This window comes from Gopherus flavomarginatus, chromosome 4 (genome assembly GCF_025201925.1).
Source record: "Gopherus flavomarginatus isolate rGopFla2 chromosome 4, rGopFla2.mat.asm, whole genome shotgun sequence".
NCBI lineage: Eukaryota > Metazoa > Chordata > Testudines > Testudinidae > Gopherus > Gopherus flavomarginatus.
Window position 1 is genome coordinate 5,276,034 of NC_066620.1, and position 18,173 is coordinate 5,294,206.

The following is an 18,173-nucleotide window of genomic DNA, read 5'->3' on the forward strand; positions in this document are numbered from 1 at the left end:
TACTGCTTTAACTATGCCAATACAGTTAAAGTAGATCGATCCCCCTAGTGAGAACGTAGTTATATGGTATAAAGGTGTCTTATAACAGTACTTATTCCCCTTCCAGTATGGTAGAACTATATTGGTATGCAGGGTTTGTGCCAGTATAACAACATTAGTAAAAGAAGAAAAATCACATGTATAACTGCCATATTGGTGTGCAGACCAGGCCTTAGTCAAATCTGTGATAGCAAAGAGCACCTCTCTGCCCTCAGGACAAATTCCCTGGCAAATTTCAAGTTTGTCTTCCAAACACCTAAGGCACTAGATACATATATTTTTAATTATCTGAAAATATTGTACCATTGGCAAACCTACCTATTTTTCAGTAGCTTTATTCTCAGAAATAGATTAACTATTCTGCACAAACTTTCTGAACAAAATCAACCTGAGGCAGAGACCAAGCTTGTTTTCCCAGGTAAGTAAAACAAATAACATTAGACTGGTTAACAGAAAGATCTGATACTACAGTACCTTAGTAAAAATTGTGGACATAGCAATAAAAACACCTTGCCACCCTTGTGAAAGGCAGTAAAAGAAGGATTATCAATGAGATCTTAGATCTGAAAGACTTTCCTACTAGCTAAAGTTATGGTCAATAGAAAGACCACCTTCAAAAAAAAATACGGGAGAGAAAAATCATTTGGTGGTTCAACGAAAGCACCCCAAGGCCTAGTGAGAACCATATTCCATAGTTACGTTCCTTGTTAATCTGTGGGTACCAGTGTATCAATAGGTCTGACTTCCAACACCTGACCTGCACTGGAAAAAAAAAAAAAAAAGGACTGGGATTGGAAAAAATAAAAATATCAGTTCTTTGGAGAGATCCAGCAGATCTGGATATTCCAGATAATGTGCCCATCCCAGGCCTGTCAGGTTAAACTGTGATTTGCCCTACCAAAAGAAAGGCCTTGTCAGCAAACTGGGTCCCCCTCTATTCTAAAGCAAATCCTTACATGTTTGGTATTGAGACTGGTCACAGAGAAAAGCCTACTTGGATTAGCTAATTTGGCCAGGATCAAGTTCCTCACAGAGTTCTTAATGGTCCTTTGTGTGGTTGGTACTACTGTGAATCACGTCTTTGGTCACACGAATCAGATGCACCACTAATGGGGACACTGTTCCAAATGCACCATTCTCACAGACAAACCATTGTAACAGGGGAAACAGAGATCCCTTGCTACCCCAAAACCAAGACAAAGACCAAGGAAACACACTTCTGTGCTGGGATCAAAGAAAGGACACAAAAAAGGAGTCCTCTTAACTCCTCCACAGCTAAGCAGCTTGGCGTGAAACAGCTGCAGAACTGTTCTGTTGCCAGGGCCAGTAGTAGCAGTTGGGACCTCTGCATGCTCCGCGTGTGGAAAGTTTAGGCCTTTGGAGCTGCAACGTGTCAGATTCGTTGGCTCAGCTTCAGCACTGCCCCAGCACTGCAGCTCACAGACACACAGCAGAGGACTCCTCTACAGTAGCGTCTAGCGACGCCAACCAAAAATCAGGGCCCCACTGTGGTAAGCAGTAAGAAAGAGTCAGACAGTTCCTGCACCAGACAGACAAGACACAAAGAGAGAAAGGGAAAACAGAGGGAAAGTGACTTGCCAAAGTCACACAGCCAGTCAGTGGTAGAGCCAGGAACAGAATCCATATCTCTTGACAATCAGGGGAGGTCCCTGTCCACTAGGCCACACTGCCTGCTCCACAGCACACAACAGCTGCAGACTCCTCTTGAACTGCCCTCCCCAGCCTGTTAAACCGAGCCTTAGCTGTTCCTTTCCATTTGTGGAGGCAATCAGACCCTGTGGTGATGAGTGTATTCTGCAAACCTGGATCAACGGGGGAAGACAGCACTTGGCCCACAACAAGGCCATCACACAAATACCATCGTCATACCTGGGAAATTGTCTCTTGGCTGTTCGTTTCCAGAAACAAGTAGTTCAGGAGCAGACGCCAATCGGATTGGCTGTTTAGATCTTTCTTTATTTGCTGCAAAATGCTCCTTTGTCACTATTTCTTCTACTGAGCTACTACAACAGTCACTCTTTAAATCAGTGATTCTGTTCTCTGGACTTAATCTTTCATGTAACAGGGAGCTGAGTTGAGCAGATTTTTTGCTTTCTACTAAATTAGTATTGTCATTATGCGGGTTGCTTTCTATCTCTAAGCAATGAGTTCTTCCATTCTCAGATGATACACTGGATGTGACTGGCATTTTCTCACCCATCTGGAGAGATGTCTTCCCATCTATTTTGTCAGACTTATTTAAGCACCGTATATCACTATTAGTTTGTACTACATGGCTGTCTGTCATATTACTGCTCTGTGCTGCCTGTCTGCATGAATGTGGGTCAGAAACTGAAAAGCTCTTTGTGGGCTGGGAAGATTTCTGCTGTGTACTGAAATCTTCAATGCTTGAGATGGCTGACATTTGGCGGCCCATAAAGATTGTTGCTGGATGATACAATCCTCTTGACGTGGCTGTCCTGGTATTAATTCCTGCCTGTCTTGCAACCGGCAGCATCTGAAAAACAGAGGTTGAGATGGCTTAAGAATGAATTTCATGTAATAAATGGCATTTCTTAAAGGGTCTGTGTTAGTCTTTGGACAGCAAATGTTCTATATAATTTAAATATTTTTTATCATATTATGCTAGTCCACATATAAAACAAACATTCTCTTTGTCCATTTATTTTATAAAACTAAAATAAGATTGAATGACCCAATTCCTGCAAGATATTGAGTGCCTTGTACCAGGTACTAAGTACCCTCCACTTCCAGGGAAGCCAGAAGGAGATTAAGTCTGTCAGGACTTCACAGGAGACAGACAACACCTTGCAGGATCCAGACCAAAAGGTAGCTACGCCAAGAGAGATATTGGCAAACAAATATGATGCCTATATTTAGAAAAACTGGACAATGCTAATGTTGCCATTAGGTTTGTTAACTGCTGAACTACAAGAACAAGAAAGCAGCTTTAACTGCTGTAAAGTCCTCATGGCATTTCACTTAATGTACAGTATTTTGCATGGAAGGGTAAGAACATTCTGTCAAATGGCATATTAAACAAAGTTTATGTCAATTATAGTAGTTTAACATTCCAGGCAACCATTTATTCTCTGTAGTTTTACACACAGAAAGCCCATGAACTGGAAGCCCAACTGCCCAATTTCACTTTTTGTAAAAGAGCGTTTATGAAAGGTTCTGGAGTGATAGCCTAGAAACTGAAGTCTGCTATCCAGAAAGCAAGTACTCCATATACAGCTGTGATAAAAATTCTCCATATTCTCTTTCCAACTCGCCTGAATCTTCGTCTGGAGGATCTACCTTCAGTTTGGTGGTTGCAGGAGAGAAGTTAGTCATGTACTCTTCATAACAGCAAAATCACAACAATGAAAAGTAGAGTGCAAACTATTTTTGAAGTGTTTCTTTCACAAAGAAATGGCTACTTTATATATAGAGAGTTGCTTTTATACAAAAGTTAAAATTCACTGAAATGTAACTGAGATTCACAAAAGTAGCATGTGTTAAGGCATAAGCCAAATGGTAACTACCTGGGGCTAAGAAGAAGTTTACCATCACACCACTGGGCCACCTTTTTCTGATTCTGAAATATCTTTTGACCTGACTGAATGAGAAGGATGCAGATACCATCCCCACTTCTACAGCCGAACCCTACACAACACACTGGATGTAAGTTTTAAGATTCCCAATACTCCATCCTTTCCGTAACATTATTTTATTCTCTCTCACACCTATACTTCTTTGGGCTTCTGTCTAATCAACTTTTAAATTAACCAAGCTCCATATCATCATTATGATCAACACAAAAGGCTAAAGCAGTGTAAGCAACCTTACCCCAGAATGAAGAAGGACCCAACCCAAACTGGGGAATTGAGCTGGGTACAGATGTTGAAGCACAGCTGTTGAAGACTGACCTGACTATGCGCTACAGCTTGCTTGCACCACATCAACAAAGCAAGCACTAGGGACAGACGTCTTTTTTCTTTCATTGCTGCCCTTTTCTTCCTCTTGTATGTTTGTCTCAATAGGAGGAACAACAACAGTTGTGCCAAAAATCCACCAGTGAATCAATTCTTTCTGCTCACTACAAAAGACTTCTGGTAGCCACATAAATTTCAAGTACTTTAAAGTTTGTTTTGGTTTTCTGTGTGTGCTTAATAAATGTAACAGATTTCTATGGAATGGTTACTAGAAGAAGTAGAAGGCCAGCGTCAGTATAAACAGACCTTGAACCAGAATTAGCTGATTAATGCTATAATAGTAAGTATAGTTAGTATTCTAATAACATCTTAACACTTTTGTGCATAACAATATAACAGAATCCCATTGACTGCATCATTGTTGCATCCTCCATCCTTTTTCATTGGGTGGTCTTATTTGTTACACAGGTTCAGCTACTACCTCTCTGCGGAAGCGTCTTAAATTTACCTAATCTGGTAATGTGACAAAACTTCATGGTACAGCTCATTTTTTTAATACAAACAAAAGAAAATCTAATAACTCCATAAACTAAGTTATTTGCAGAAAGATTCAGAGTATGTTACTCAGATTAAGCTTATAATTTATTTCATCACTACTACTTTGGGCTCCTCTTATTTTCCTTAGGGTCTGATTTTCTGCTCTCAAATTTATCCAGCAAATGTTTTATGGATTTAGTGGCTCCTGGATTTAGTGTTCCAAAACAGAATTTATCAGAATTTATCAGCTCTGCATGTTATAGCAAAAGTTGCCTTGCTAGCAAACTCCTTTTTGATTGTAAGAATCTCTCTTCATCTGCTTTGAATTTTAGAATTTGAAAGATAAGGATTGGTCCCTGTGTAGTTCTTCACCAAGCAGCAAAATAAAATGAAAGGAAAAGGAGGCACATTTGAGTGGGAAGAGATTTAGCTAAAATTATAAAATCAGTTATAGAATCTCACACAACTCTCACTGGCAGCTAAGATACATTTGAATTCAACTCTCCACAGGAAAACAGCAAATGAATTTACCCATAATACCCTCTCAATTGCCAGCTTTTCTGTTTGTTTTACCCAGGTATTTCCTCTCATTCTCCACAACACACACACAAAATATTGCCCTTCTCAAAGCACTTTTCTTTAACAAGAAAAAAATGTTTACTTTCCTAGTGCATCAAAATTCAGCTACTTTGCAAAGAGGACAGAGTCTCACCTGGAGCATTCGGTTGACACTGAACTAGATGAGACACCTGAGAAACAGCCCAGGCCAAACTTCTCATCACTAGATCACTACAAGTCAGCATTAATTCCCAGTGAGCCATTCCAGGGAGGGTGGGAGCATGAAGCTTCATTGGTCAGCACTAAGTCCTATTATTCAGCATGAATGTCCAGCAGTCCAGAATCTCGTTGTGCCTAGTTTGATTCCTTGATGATGATATTTGGCACTACAGCAACTTAGATCATGGATCTCGAGAACCTTGAGTTTTATTCAGTATAGAATTTCTGTGCTTTGAAAGTTAGAAGCTTCCGTATTCTGTGCTCCATTTGTTAAAAAGTCTATGCTGGAGGCTGAGTTCCTTCTCTATGTACGTCTAAAAGCTCTGCCATGACTATTGGAGGGTAGCTAATGTAATGCAAATTTTTCCAAAAAGGTTACAGAGGCAATCCTGGCACTTACAGGCCAGTAAGCCTAACTTCAGTACCAGGCAAATTGGTTGAAACTATAATAAAGAACAGAACTATCTGACACATAGGATTAACATGATATATTGGGGAAGAGTCAATGCTACTTCTGTAAAAGGAAATAAACAGATTAAATACAAACTAAAAAAGTTGTATATCCTACTAGAAGCCAGGGAACTTATCCTATAAAGGATATCAGGCATCTGCCTCAAGTGGGATGGGCAATGAAAGCCAGAGCTGCAGTGGTTGGAAACTATTGTACAACTCCAGGAGGGAGATTCTTCATTGGCTGCAGTCAGACAGGAACAGGCTACAGTATTTCAAGACCTCTGAAGTACCTGCAGCTGGAGCATTTTCAGAGAGGGTTGACTCAGAGAACCAAAGGCTTATAGAATTTAGGGAGTTCTCATTTGATTCGTACTGTAGGCACAAAACCCACAAGGGAGAATCCTGTAACAATATCTTTAAAGGAATTTATTTTCTCCCCCCAACACCATTCTTCAGTCTCTCTTACTCTGGCTACCAAGGTGATGTTTTGAGAAGGACCAATTCAACTAGAATATAGAGTAGACCACACTTAATTTATGTTGCATCCTCTTCTCCTAGCATCCCCAAAGAAAGAAAACCCAAAACACAGAACATACCCAAAAAATGAGGTTTAATCTTACGGATAGAAAAAAAAGTTTTTGTAGGATTGTGGGCTGTTTGTTTTATTTTATTAACAAAAAAAATTAGCTAAAATCATAACAAAAACCCTTCTTGGATTCCTTAACAATTAGATGTTTCTCAACATATGATAAGAGAAGCTGACATATGTTGGATTGGAACAGTTAGACAAATGCAATAGGTAAGTTGTGACATGGGCTATCTACAGGATGTTTGAAGAAAGGATGCTAAGGGCCAGATGCCTCCTTCACTTCCAGAAACAGTAGGCCCATGATGGGAGGCTTCTCATAGCCACTCTACCTCACAGAAACACCTGCTTTTGACCTTGTCCCTATCACATTAAGCACCTTTTATAGAAAGAAAAAAAAAAGGAAAATAAAACACACCTATACAAATATATTGCTAAACAGACACTCAATTTACTTATAAAATTTTAAAATATAAACCTACATCAGCTTGTTTCTTCTGACTTGTCAGACAACAATGCAAGAGCTTCTCAGGGCAAAGTGCAGCTAGAAAATCCAAATCTGTGTCTGTTTACAGTTAAGCCCCCCAGATGCCTTCAGTCCAGTCCTGTCAGGCTTTTGAAGTCCAAGTATTGCATGTCACCCTTTACATTTGGAATTACATTAACATCCAGTGTTTATTCAAAAACCCAACCTATTCCTTCCAAATACCAGTTCTGACTGACTAATTTTCTTCCTGTCCCCAAATATATATGAATATTAGACAATATTCTCTTGAAGTTTCTACTTCCAAACGTGTTCTCTCAATAAGTTCCATACACAAAGGATATACATCTTCTTCACCTTCATGTCTTGCATTAGTATCCTTAATGATTCTCAGATATCACATTTAAGCAAGCCAAGCATTTCAAATCCTGTTAACTGGGTGACCTCTCGTCACTGTATTTCTCAGACTAAACAGTAAAATATGATGCTTATTTTCCCCCAACATTACAGTTTATTCAGATAAAGATAAATCACGTAAGAGCCACATACATCATTTAGGTAAAGGCAAACAGAATTAAAATCGGATATACTGTCATTACTTGCGACAACCTGCTGTACAATTTTAATGAGGTCTTGAAAAAGATGTGGCACTTTCTCCTTGGCTTTTGTATAGAAATACTGTAATTCTACATAGGCTATGATCCTGCAGTACTCAGCCAGCCAAAGAGAGGAATGCGGGTCAGGCCCATCACTCTGTTGGAGTGCTGGTCCAAAAAGCAATTGTTGTCAGGTAAGCCATAGTATGCAACAAATCAATCAACACAATTTACACACTAGATTTGTATTAGTTTATGCTTTGGGGATTATTCACAAAAAAACAAAAACTGGACTTTCTGCAGGAAAAAAGTGTAGGCAAGGGCAGTGGAAGAGGTGAAATCCAAGTCCTTATCTACTTATCAGTGTGCAGTGTAGCTCCCTGAGGCCATTGCTTTGGCCTACAAGTTGAAGAAGCTTCTGTTCCCTGCCTCCAAAATGTATGTGGGTAGTAAGGCCGTAGGCTCCAAATAGTGGCAGAGTCCATAGCCCTTCCCATACACAATACCACCCTGTGTGCCATCCGCCTCACAGGGAAACCTCCTGTGCTAGTGGCCTTGTCACAGCTTCACCGCAGGACTTTACAGTGACGCTGATGGCACTGCACAAGGCCCAAGCACCAGAATGAATTTCACCTTCTTTACTTATCTGAATGAAAGAGATTTAAAGTCAATTAAGAATGGAGAGGAAGAAGGCATGATTAGGCTAAAAAAATAGAGCCAAATTAAAAACATTCTTGAAAATGAAATGCGATGTAAACAAGTGGGGACATTCTTCAGGTTATTTCTTGAGGAAAGATCTATAAAAATCAGAATTACAACCACCAACCAAAAGGATATTTTGTTTTAAGTTGCACTATGTGTTCATGTTACCTTCTCGGATAAGCTAAAACCTCTCTCTAAGCATCATAACCACAGAACAATTTAAAAGAAGCCATCTTTGTATTTCACAGCAAATAAATCACCCTCCCCATTTTAACTACAATTTTAATGCAATGCAAACTGACAATTTTTGCTTTGTATTAAACTTCCTAATATTACCCAAAATGTTTCACTATTTTGAATGGGAAGAAACGTTTTTTGGAACCATAGCAACGCTAGTATTCTGGTATTTATGTAACAAGTACAATAAATGAAAAAAATCTATAGATTAAAATGTCTACCTTCTATGAAAATTATTTTCAAACCAAACATTATTTAAAAATTCAGCATTTGAGAACTAACTCTATGACTTCCTGTACATCTAGACTGAATATACGTAATTCATGCATTCTTAAAGGCCTGCTTATATAGGTCAAGGCTGCCGGATCCATTGCTTTGTATATTACAGTTTAAAGAATGCTCTAAATTCAAGGTTTTTAACTTTTTAATCTATGGGGGAAAACTTCCCATAAACTCAGATTAATGCCTGCTAATGCACTGAAGAAAGAAACACGAAAACCTTCCTCCCACTATAAAAACAAAATAGTGTGGCCTCTGTTTCTTTTCTGATAAGAGTCTTAAATACCAAACAGTTAACTGCATAATAACATTTACTGGCAGCCAGGCAGCCTGCTTAGCAGATACATAAAGCAGGTAAAAGGAGAAAAAGTTAATTTCTTGGCTGAATGATTCCATCGGTAGCTATAGGGCAAACTAGAAAGTCTTTTAGTAAAGTAGCAGTTGATTCTTCTATCAATCTGCAGCACACATACTCTTCCAAGGAATGCATTAAATATGAAAATCATATCCTGTTATCATCTGTTTCCAGCTTTCAGCCCAGTAAGCTTTTCTTAATGAATGCTGTAGCCTAAGGGACAAGCATGCTGTTGGCTTTTCTGAATAATGGAGTGATTCTACCATTTTTGCTTATTACAATATCGACTAGCTGAGGGGGTTTCACACATAGTCACAAGTGACTACTCTTGCCAGCATGCTCCAAGTTATTACAAGATGTTTTTAGACATTTCATCTAAAAGAGCTTTACTGCTTTTAGTGAAGAAAACAGCTATGGTCTTGAACTGTATCATTTATACAGAGATAGGAGGAGGGATTAGAAGCCTGCATTACTGCAGATATAGAGCAGAATATATTTAAGTATTCCTTGTCAGTCTTTTTGTCTGTTGCTTAGATATGCAATCTTTTTTTTCTGCTTCTTCTGAGAAAAGGTCAAAATGTACAAAATTATGAATATGACATAAATCAATTACTATATTTTGTGTACTTTAAGAATGTTTTTCAGAGGTTAAATTGTTTTCACAATCTTTGATATTAAAATATAAAAATAACAGCTGATCAGAAACAAACATTGGTCTTTTTTTTCAGTTTCTTATGGTTCTCTTTTTACCCTGATAAAAATATTAGCACAATTTTTTCAATTAATCTGCTTGATTTTGTTGTTAAAGCACCGTTTCACAAAATAAACGATATGGCAAAAATTCCACACTAAAAAGGCATTTTGCAACAACCACCATTTCCTGAATGGTACAGTTTAGAGGAAAACATCTAAGTGTTCTTCAAGTTACAAAATATATATAATTTTCCACTTATCTTCCATTACCTGCTCATCGTTATCTTCTTTGTCACCTTTTATTGGCATGCTATTCTTCTGAAGTGACAGCATGCTTTTAATTTCTCCTTCATATTGTACCTACATATAAATAGATCCATCATATAAATGATTTATGTATTGTAAAAATGTAGTCATACATACACACACAGATCAACAAATGCTTATATGGCACAATTTGTAATCAAAGAAATCAAGGGCATAAAAGTAATGAACTGGAATCTATTAAGATTTGTTATTCACAAAGATATAATCTTAACTGAGAAAAATAAAGATGTTTATAACAGCTCATAAGAAAACATCCGAAGACACCATTCCTTTTGAAATATGTTTTAGTTTCCAGGAAAAACATATGTTGTATGTGGTTTGTGCATCCTCCTGTAGGTTTTCATGTGTTCACTCATTTCATGATTCTAAAGAGTAACAACTTGTGGACTCAGACATTTATTCATAATGTTTTTTATAATTCCAGATTATTTTGGCTATACCGACATAATGACTTAGCTGCTATGCAGTGAAATGCTGAGCTTTAAATTTTGTATTGGTTTATGTAAGTCAGTTTACAATCCGCTGAGCTATTCTGAGGAGAAAATATACTGCAGATGTTACAAAGAGCAACACAGCATGAAAAAAACAACTTGTTCTAGTGTTACTAACAAAGAACTACATAAAAATGTCTTCTCCTCCACTACATTGTTTAATTGACCAAAAGTAATGCAGTCACAAAAGGACTATTGCTTAAAAGCTAAGCATATACAGCACCTATAATTAGTACTGTATGTTAGTAATTGTAGACCTTAAGAACAGATTACACTGGTCCTGAGTGGGTGCACTTCACTATGTATTTTGAATCGGGGAGCATACAGGGAGAAATACATCTGATAACTAATCAACTTGGATAGCTCTGTACTTTAATTCTCAATCTGCATATATAAAGTGTTATTTTCCAGATACGTTTGTTCATAAAATTTGAAATAACACAAGGAAAAAAAGTCTATGTTCAACCAAGCATTTTACACCTGGTGCTCAAAACTGATGAAATGTTTAACTACTCAGTTTTCCCAAAAGCTTAAATAAATTATTTCAGTTAAGCTTCCAACAGTTATTGAAGAAACTGCAGGAGTACACGGAAACAAGTTAAGCTTTTTTTTGTAAAGAAAAGTAGTTGGTAACAATAGCCATTTAATACGCTGTACATGAAGTTAAGCTAATTCACTCCTAAGCGCATTCTCTCGCCACCAAAAAAAAGGTGTTAAAAATTAATAACTTAATTTGTGCCTGCACATCTATATACCAGTTTGAATGATTACTATTTTCTATTTCAATACTATTTGAATGATTACTATTTTATTCTCTATTAAGCCATTTAATCCTGAAAATTGCCACAAATAGGAAATCAAACCGTGGAATCATTCCAACAGTATTGCACAAGGGCTCTATGAGCTGTGCTTTGTCCAACGAGCACAGTAAAAATGGCATCAACCCAGTAAAAAATGAAATGATGGTATAAGAACTTCTAAATGGGATACTGAAGACATCACGTACAGAACAGTATATAGAGTAATTGGGGCCCACATCAGTTCATTTATAACATTTCTCTACTTATACTGGGTCCACTTGAAAAAATAAAATAAACAACCCAAGATCATAATGTGTATCACATGTTGTTTATAAGGACACACTGAATAATGCACCAGTCTGAAGGATATCTATAACCTTAACCTTAGGTACCAATTTTGCCTGACCCAACCACAGGTGCATACAGTCTGTAGGCAGAGCTGTTCACAGTTCTACTCTGCAGAAGAAGTATGGTGCAAGCAGGGCCGCCCGGGGGGGGGGGGGAAAGAGGGGCAATTTGCCCCAGGCCCCGGGCTCCGCAGGGGCCCCCACAAGAGTTTTTGGGGCCCCTGGAGCGGGGTCCTTCACTTGCTCCAGGGGGCCCGGAAAACTTTTGCAGGGCCGGGCCCCAGAGCTTCTTCCGCTCCCGGTCTTTGCCGGCAGGGAGGACCTTCCGCTCCAGGGGGAAGGACTCCCCCGCCAGTGAATTACCGCCGAAGCGGGACCTGCTGCCGAAGTGCAACCCGGTCTTCAGCGGTAATTCGGCGGTGGGGGGCCCTTCCGTTCCGGGACCCGCCGCCGAAGTGCCCCGAAGACCCGCGGCAGGGGTTCCCCACCACCGAATTACCGCCGAAGAGCGGGCTGCACTTCGGCGGCGGGTCCCACTTCGGCGGTAATTCGCCGGTGGAGGGCCCCCGCCACGGGTCTTCGGGGCACTTCGGCGGTGGGTCCCGGAACAGAAGGGCCCCCTGCCGCCGAACAGGGCCGGCTCTAGACATTTCACCGCGTGGGGGGCGCCCTGCTGCTTGCCGGTCCCACGGCTCCGGTGGACCTCCCGTAGGCACGCCTGCGGATGCTCCACCGGAGCCGCAGGACCAGCAGACCCTCCACAGGCACGCCTGCAGGAGGTCCACCAGAGCCGCCTGCCGCCGACGGCCCCAGGCCCCAGGAATCCTCTGGGCGGCCCTGGGTGCAAGTCAGCCCATGCAAGGAGTTAGAATCCAAGCATGCTCCACTAGATACCACCTACAGCAATGCATAAGTGAGATTTGGGGCATAGCTAACAGATCTCCAGCTATGTGAGGAAAGAATGTTCTGCACGTGCAGCTCATAGACTTAAAGAAAGTGAACAGATATAAGCTAGAGGTAGTTATGAAAAAAACATTATTAGGATGGGGATGCAGGCATAGGATGTTAGCAGCATGCCCTGACTTATTAAAGTGGAAGTCAATTGCAACCTATGAACATATCCTACATGGGTCAGCCACTAGAACCTGATCATTATTCATTCTATAAACTGAAGTCACTGCCATCAGGAAAATGACCTTCCAAATCAAAAATGAAAGCACAAAGGTATTAGAGTTGAAAAGGAATTTTCCTCAGCATGAACAGTTCTAATCAAACCATTTCAAAAATGATATAGCTGAAATAGAGAGTGTTCCAAATCAGGCAACAAGAATGATTAGAGGGATGGAAAACTTCCATATGAAAAGAGAATACAAAGCTTTACCTTCAGATGAATAGGCCAAAGTGTGACAAATGTATAAAAAGTAAGGAATAGTATAGAGAAGGCAGATCAGGCATTGCTAGTCACCCTTTTTATAATGCAAAAATAAGGGGGCATCAAATGAAATGAAAGGCAGCAAATTTTTCAAGTGATTACAAAGAAATACATTTTTACAGAGTGTAAAATTACTGAGCGGGACTTTTTGCCACAAAAACCTTTTCTATGATAAACAAAAAACCAAAAAATATTCAGGTTTTGTTTTGTTTATGACAAAAAGTTAAAAAAAATCATAAAATATTGGCCAGAGTGGTAATTATGATGATGATGATGCATTATTATGGCCTCAGCAGATTTACAGAATCATAGGACCTGAAGGGATCTTGAAAGGTCATCTAGTCCACTCCCCTGGACTCACGGCAAGACTAGCTAATATCTTCTAGACCATCCCTGACAGGTGTTTGTCTAACCTGCTCTTAAAAATCCCCAATGATGGAGATTCCACAATCTCCCAAGGCAATTTATTCCAGTGCTTAACCGCTCTGACGGTTAGGAATTTTTTCCTAATGTCCAACCTAAACCTCCCCTGCTGCAATTTAAGCCCATTGCTTCTTGTCCTATACTAAGAGGTTAAGAAGAACAATTTTTCTCCCTCCTCCTTGTAACAACCTTTTATGTACTTTAAAACAGTTATATCCCCTTTCAGTCTTCTCTTTTCCAGACTAAACAAACACAGTTTTTTCAATCTTCCCTCATAGGGCATGTTTTATAGGCCTTTAATCATTTTTGTTGCTCTCCTCTGGACTGTCTCGAATTTGTCCACATCCTTCCTGAAATGTGGCACCCAGAACTGGACAATATTCCAGCTGAGGCCTAATTAGAGTGGAAGAATTACTTCTCGCATCTTGCTTACAACACTCCTGCTAATACATCCCAAAATCGTGTTCTCTTTTTTTGCAGTAGTGTTACACTCGACTCATACTTACCTTGTGGTCCACTATGACCTCCAGATCCCTTTCTACAGTACTCCTTCCTAGGCAGTCATTTCCCATTTTGTATGTGTGCAACTGATTGTTCCTTCCTATGTGGAGTACTTTGTGTTTATCCTTATTGAAATTCATCCTGTTTACTTCAGACCATTTCTCCAGTTTGTCCAGATCATTTTGAATTATAACCCTATCCTCCAAAGCACTTGCAACCCCTCCCAGTTTAGTATCATCCATAAACTTTATAAGTGTACTTTCTATGCCATTATCTAAATCATTGATGAAGATACTGAACAGAACTGATCCCTGCAGGACCCCACTTGTTATACCCTTCCAGTATGACTGTGAACCACTGATAACTACTCTCTGGGAACAGTTTTCCAACCAGTTATGCACCCACCTTATAGTAGTTCCATCTAGGTTGCATTTCCCTAGTTTTTTTAATAAGAAAGTCATGCAAGACAGTATCAAAAGCTTTAGTAAAGTCAAGATATACCACACGTCTACTGCTCACACACACACACACACAGCTTGTTACCCTGTCAAAGAAAGCTATCAGGTTGGTTTGACAAGATTTGTTCTTGATAAAGTCATGCTGACCGTTACTTATCACCTTACTATCTTCGAGATGTTTGCAAATTGATTGCTTAATTATTTGCTCCATTATCTTTCTGGGTACAGAATTTAAGCTGACTGGTCTGTAATTCTCTGGGTTGTCCTTATTTCCCTTTTTATAGATTGGCACTCTATTTGCCCTTTTCCAGTCTTCTGGAATCTCTCCCACCTTCCATGACTTTTCAAAGATAATCACTAATGGCTCAGATATCTCCTCAGATGTCACATAAGTATTGCTTAATAAATCAACTAAAATGAAAGTAGTTCTCTCTTATCAAAGATAGTTATTAGATTTCAGCTTTTCCAGATTGCTCAGTAGTGGGTATTAAGACAATATGTTAGAAACAGCACAGATAAATACACCTAAAGAGCAAGGATTGTTACTTCCATTGGCTCATTTAGTGTAGATCTGAAAGTATTTCAGTTGCAAAGTTACCATTTTTAAAAACTACATACCCTCCATTATACATATACAGTTAAAAAGTTATCTTTCTGTCTCCATGTGCAGTATGTTATTTACAGTTCTGATCCATTTCACTACAAACATTTCATTAAGATAAAAACAGAAATATTCATTCATTCATTTACTTTACTGTAAGGCATAAGATGGATCATCATTGCTATTTTAGTAAGAGCAATGCAATCTTAATAATCATTCAACCTATACAAAGAGCAAATATTAAAAATACACAATTACCATAAAAAATTAGGGAGAGGAAAAAAAGGAACCCCACCACAACTACATACACCCAAACCAACTGGACTACATAGGAAAAAGTAAAAATCGACTTGAGTTTGTGAATGGAAGAGATTGGCAGCCAAGTGGATTCATCAATTTTTAATTTAAATGTGAAAAAAAAATATGAAGATTCTGGGGCTTATGTACAACCGATCCTTCTTTCTCAGAGTACTCATGAAGTGAATATTACACATTATTTTTATTCCAACAAGCATAAAGTTTCTTAATTACCATAAAAACTTTAGGGTCAAATGAGTTGGATGTTCATTACCTTCCATAATAAGTTACTGATGACCAAAATGACAGAGCCTTGAGGCATCATGTGAGCCAGCAACCAATAATGCAGATAGTAATGTTATCTGCCTCTCTAAAATTAACAGCAATATCCCACTCCCATGGCTTCAAATAAAATTGATCTTTCTAGTGATAGACAGAAACCAGGAAGCAATACATTAAGAAGAGAAGGGCTGTGGTTGTACCATGTCACTGGCCAGTGGAAGGAATAAGAGAAGACTATTTTGTTTTGCACATTACATAATAAATGCCTTTAATTTGTAAAAAATCAAAAAAGCGGAACAGGCTTAAGAGATAGTTTCATAATCTCCTTCATACTAAGAAAATGTCTCTCTTTATAAAACTGGCATAATTTGGTTACATTACATTCTGTGAGATCAGTAATGAGTTCTTTTGAGTAATCAGGGCTGCAAACATAGCTGGTAAAGGGTCTGACTGGAGAGAGAGGCTGGGAGATATCAGATTTCTTTTTGATTCTACATGAAACAACCACCACAGGTGAGATTAAAAACTGTAAATTCTACACTTTTCTGGTTCCACATATCTGGTCATTTGATGCTAAAATGTTCCTTATTAGTCCATTTTCCATCTACCTCATGTACTTTGAGTATAAAGCATCCCACAGGGCTATTTCCCTACATTTATCACTCCAATAGCGAAGTTTATAGTTCTCATCAACTTTGGAAAAGTGTGGTTTCATCTGAATCACAGTTCTCTGTTGCTGTGCCTGCCATCAAAATGTTAGCACAGAACTGGCTTTCAATGAAAAAATTATGGCATTATAGCCAGCAAGAATGAAGCATGCAAATAAATTGCAGAGCTAATCTGAGGTCACAATTAATCTTGTCACTAAACAATTAACTGGTGATAAATCAGCAGCAGTAAAAAAAGGCAGGAGAAGGCTGAACTACATCTAATATATCAGCCTCATCAGTCAATTAAGGCTGAGTCCACACTACAGACCTGTATTGATATAACTACATCGCTCAGGGCATGAAAAATCCACACTCCTGAGCAATGTAGTTATATCAACCTAATCTCCCATGTAGACAGAGCTATGTCAATAGGAGCTTTTCCCATCAACACAGCTACTGCCTCTCAGGGAGGTGAATCAACTACACCGGCGGGAGAAGCTTTTCTGTCAGCGTAGTAGCATCTTCACTAAAGCAGCGCAGCTGCACCAATGTAGAGCTGTACATAAAGACAAGCCCTTAAAACTCTTCAGATGGCATCAGCAGAAGCAATATAGAAAAGTCAGAGGAAAAGTAATGAGCAAAGCAGGACAACACCAATTATGGCCATTCTAGGATGGTCTTCCAGCTGGTTTCATTACGTTTTTAATTTTGCTATGTCAAATGTAATGATGTTTTGTTACAAAAATGGAAAAACATCTAGTGAAAAATTAAAAATCTTATAAAGAAATCATTAGGAAAATTTTGTATAACCTTCCCAATGTTCCGATTTAACTGATCATAGAACAGCAGCATCTACTTGGCTAATAGTTGGCATGATAACATTGAACTACAGCATTATTGCAAATATATGGTGCAATCCTGCAAGGTGCTGAGCATCCTCAATTATTCCTTGCTTCCAAGGGATTTGAGAGCACTTGGCACCTCACAAGAGAAACTCGGCACTTCACAGAACTAAACCCACAATCTATAATAAAGCATTACTAACTACTCATTTGTCAACAAGGTCACATTAGCTTATTTCAGTTTTCCCTACTCCCAAAGAGACAAATATTAAGCATTGCAAAAATATGTTACTAGGATTCACTGACATCTGAAATCTTGATGTGCATAACAAAATCAATCCAGCTTCCCCAATGTAAATACCATAATACAACAGTTGTAATAAAACAAGTATTACCTTCAATTTCTGAAGCACCTCTGAACTTGTAAAAGTCCTAATATGAGCTTCAACACGATCAAATTCCTTTAAAAATTCTTGGTTTCGCCACACGGCATTTTTTTGTCGTTCACATATTTCTTTCAAGTATTTTTTGAGTTTTATGAAGTTTATTTTAGCTCTAAGGGAGGAAAATAACACTTTTTATGATGTAAAATAAAATCAGACATGTAACAATTTGAATCAGTTTATTTGTGGGAGAGAGATTTTTAAAAAATGCTGGAACAGTATTCAGTATTACTCTCTTACTCCTAAAAGACTAAGTATAGATCTGAGCAATTTATTCAAGGCTACATTATCAATAACAAGATGCTACACCTAAATAACTTAGATTTAAATTTGATTTTAAAATAGCGTTTAAAAGGACACAAAAATTAGTGGATTAACAAATTTTCCCTCAAAAAATCCACTATATTTTCAGACTTCGTATATTAAATTTCTAATGTTAACCATCTTATATTAGTTCACATTAAAAATGAGTTGTGTTTGTAAGGAATTGTGTTTGTTGAATGATTGTCATACAGACAGAAATGTTAAAAGTCTTCCAAACTGCCAGTGTTCTCAGAGAAATTCCAACTCATCTAAATTCATATCAGATAAAAAAGAGAAACA

At 38.5% G+C, this 18,173-nt stretch overlaps 2 protein-coding genes across 5 annotated transcripts in view; both read right to left on the bottom strand.

Moving 5' to 3' along the window:
* XRN2 (5'-3' exoribonuclease 2) overlaps positions 1-18,173 on the bottom strand; it is a 496,353-nt gene that overhangs the window by 170,289 nt on the left and 307,891 nt on the right. The window lies entirely within an intron of this gene.
* Positions 1-18,173, bottom strand: part of KIZ (kizuna centrosomal protein) — a 97,867-nt gene that overhangs the window by 58,408 nt on the left and 21,286 nt on the right. For all 3 annotated transcript variants that reach the window (XR_007774108.1, XM_050951295.1, XM_050951296.1), the window contains exons 3-5: positions 17,523-17,682; positions 9,947-10,036; positions 1,930-2,557 (exon numbers count right to left, since the gene is read on the bottom strand). Coding sequence is in view for 2 of the 3 variants with exons in the window: in XM_050951295.1 (XP_050807252.1) it covers positions 1,930-2,557; positions 9,947-10,036; positions 17,523-17,682 (878 nt within the window). In the remaining variant the exon portion in view is untranslated. The remainder of the gene's footprint in view (positions 1-1,929; positions 2,558-9,946; positions 10,037-17,522; positions 17,683-18,173) is intronic.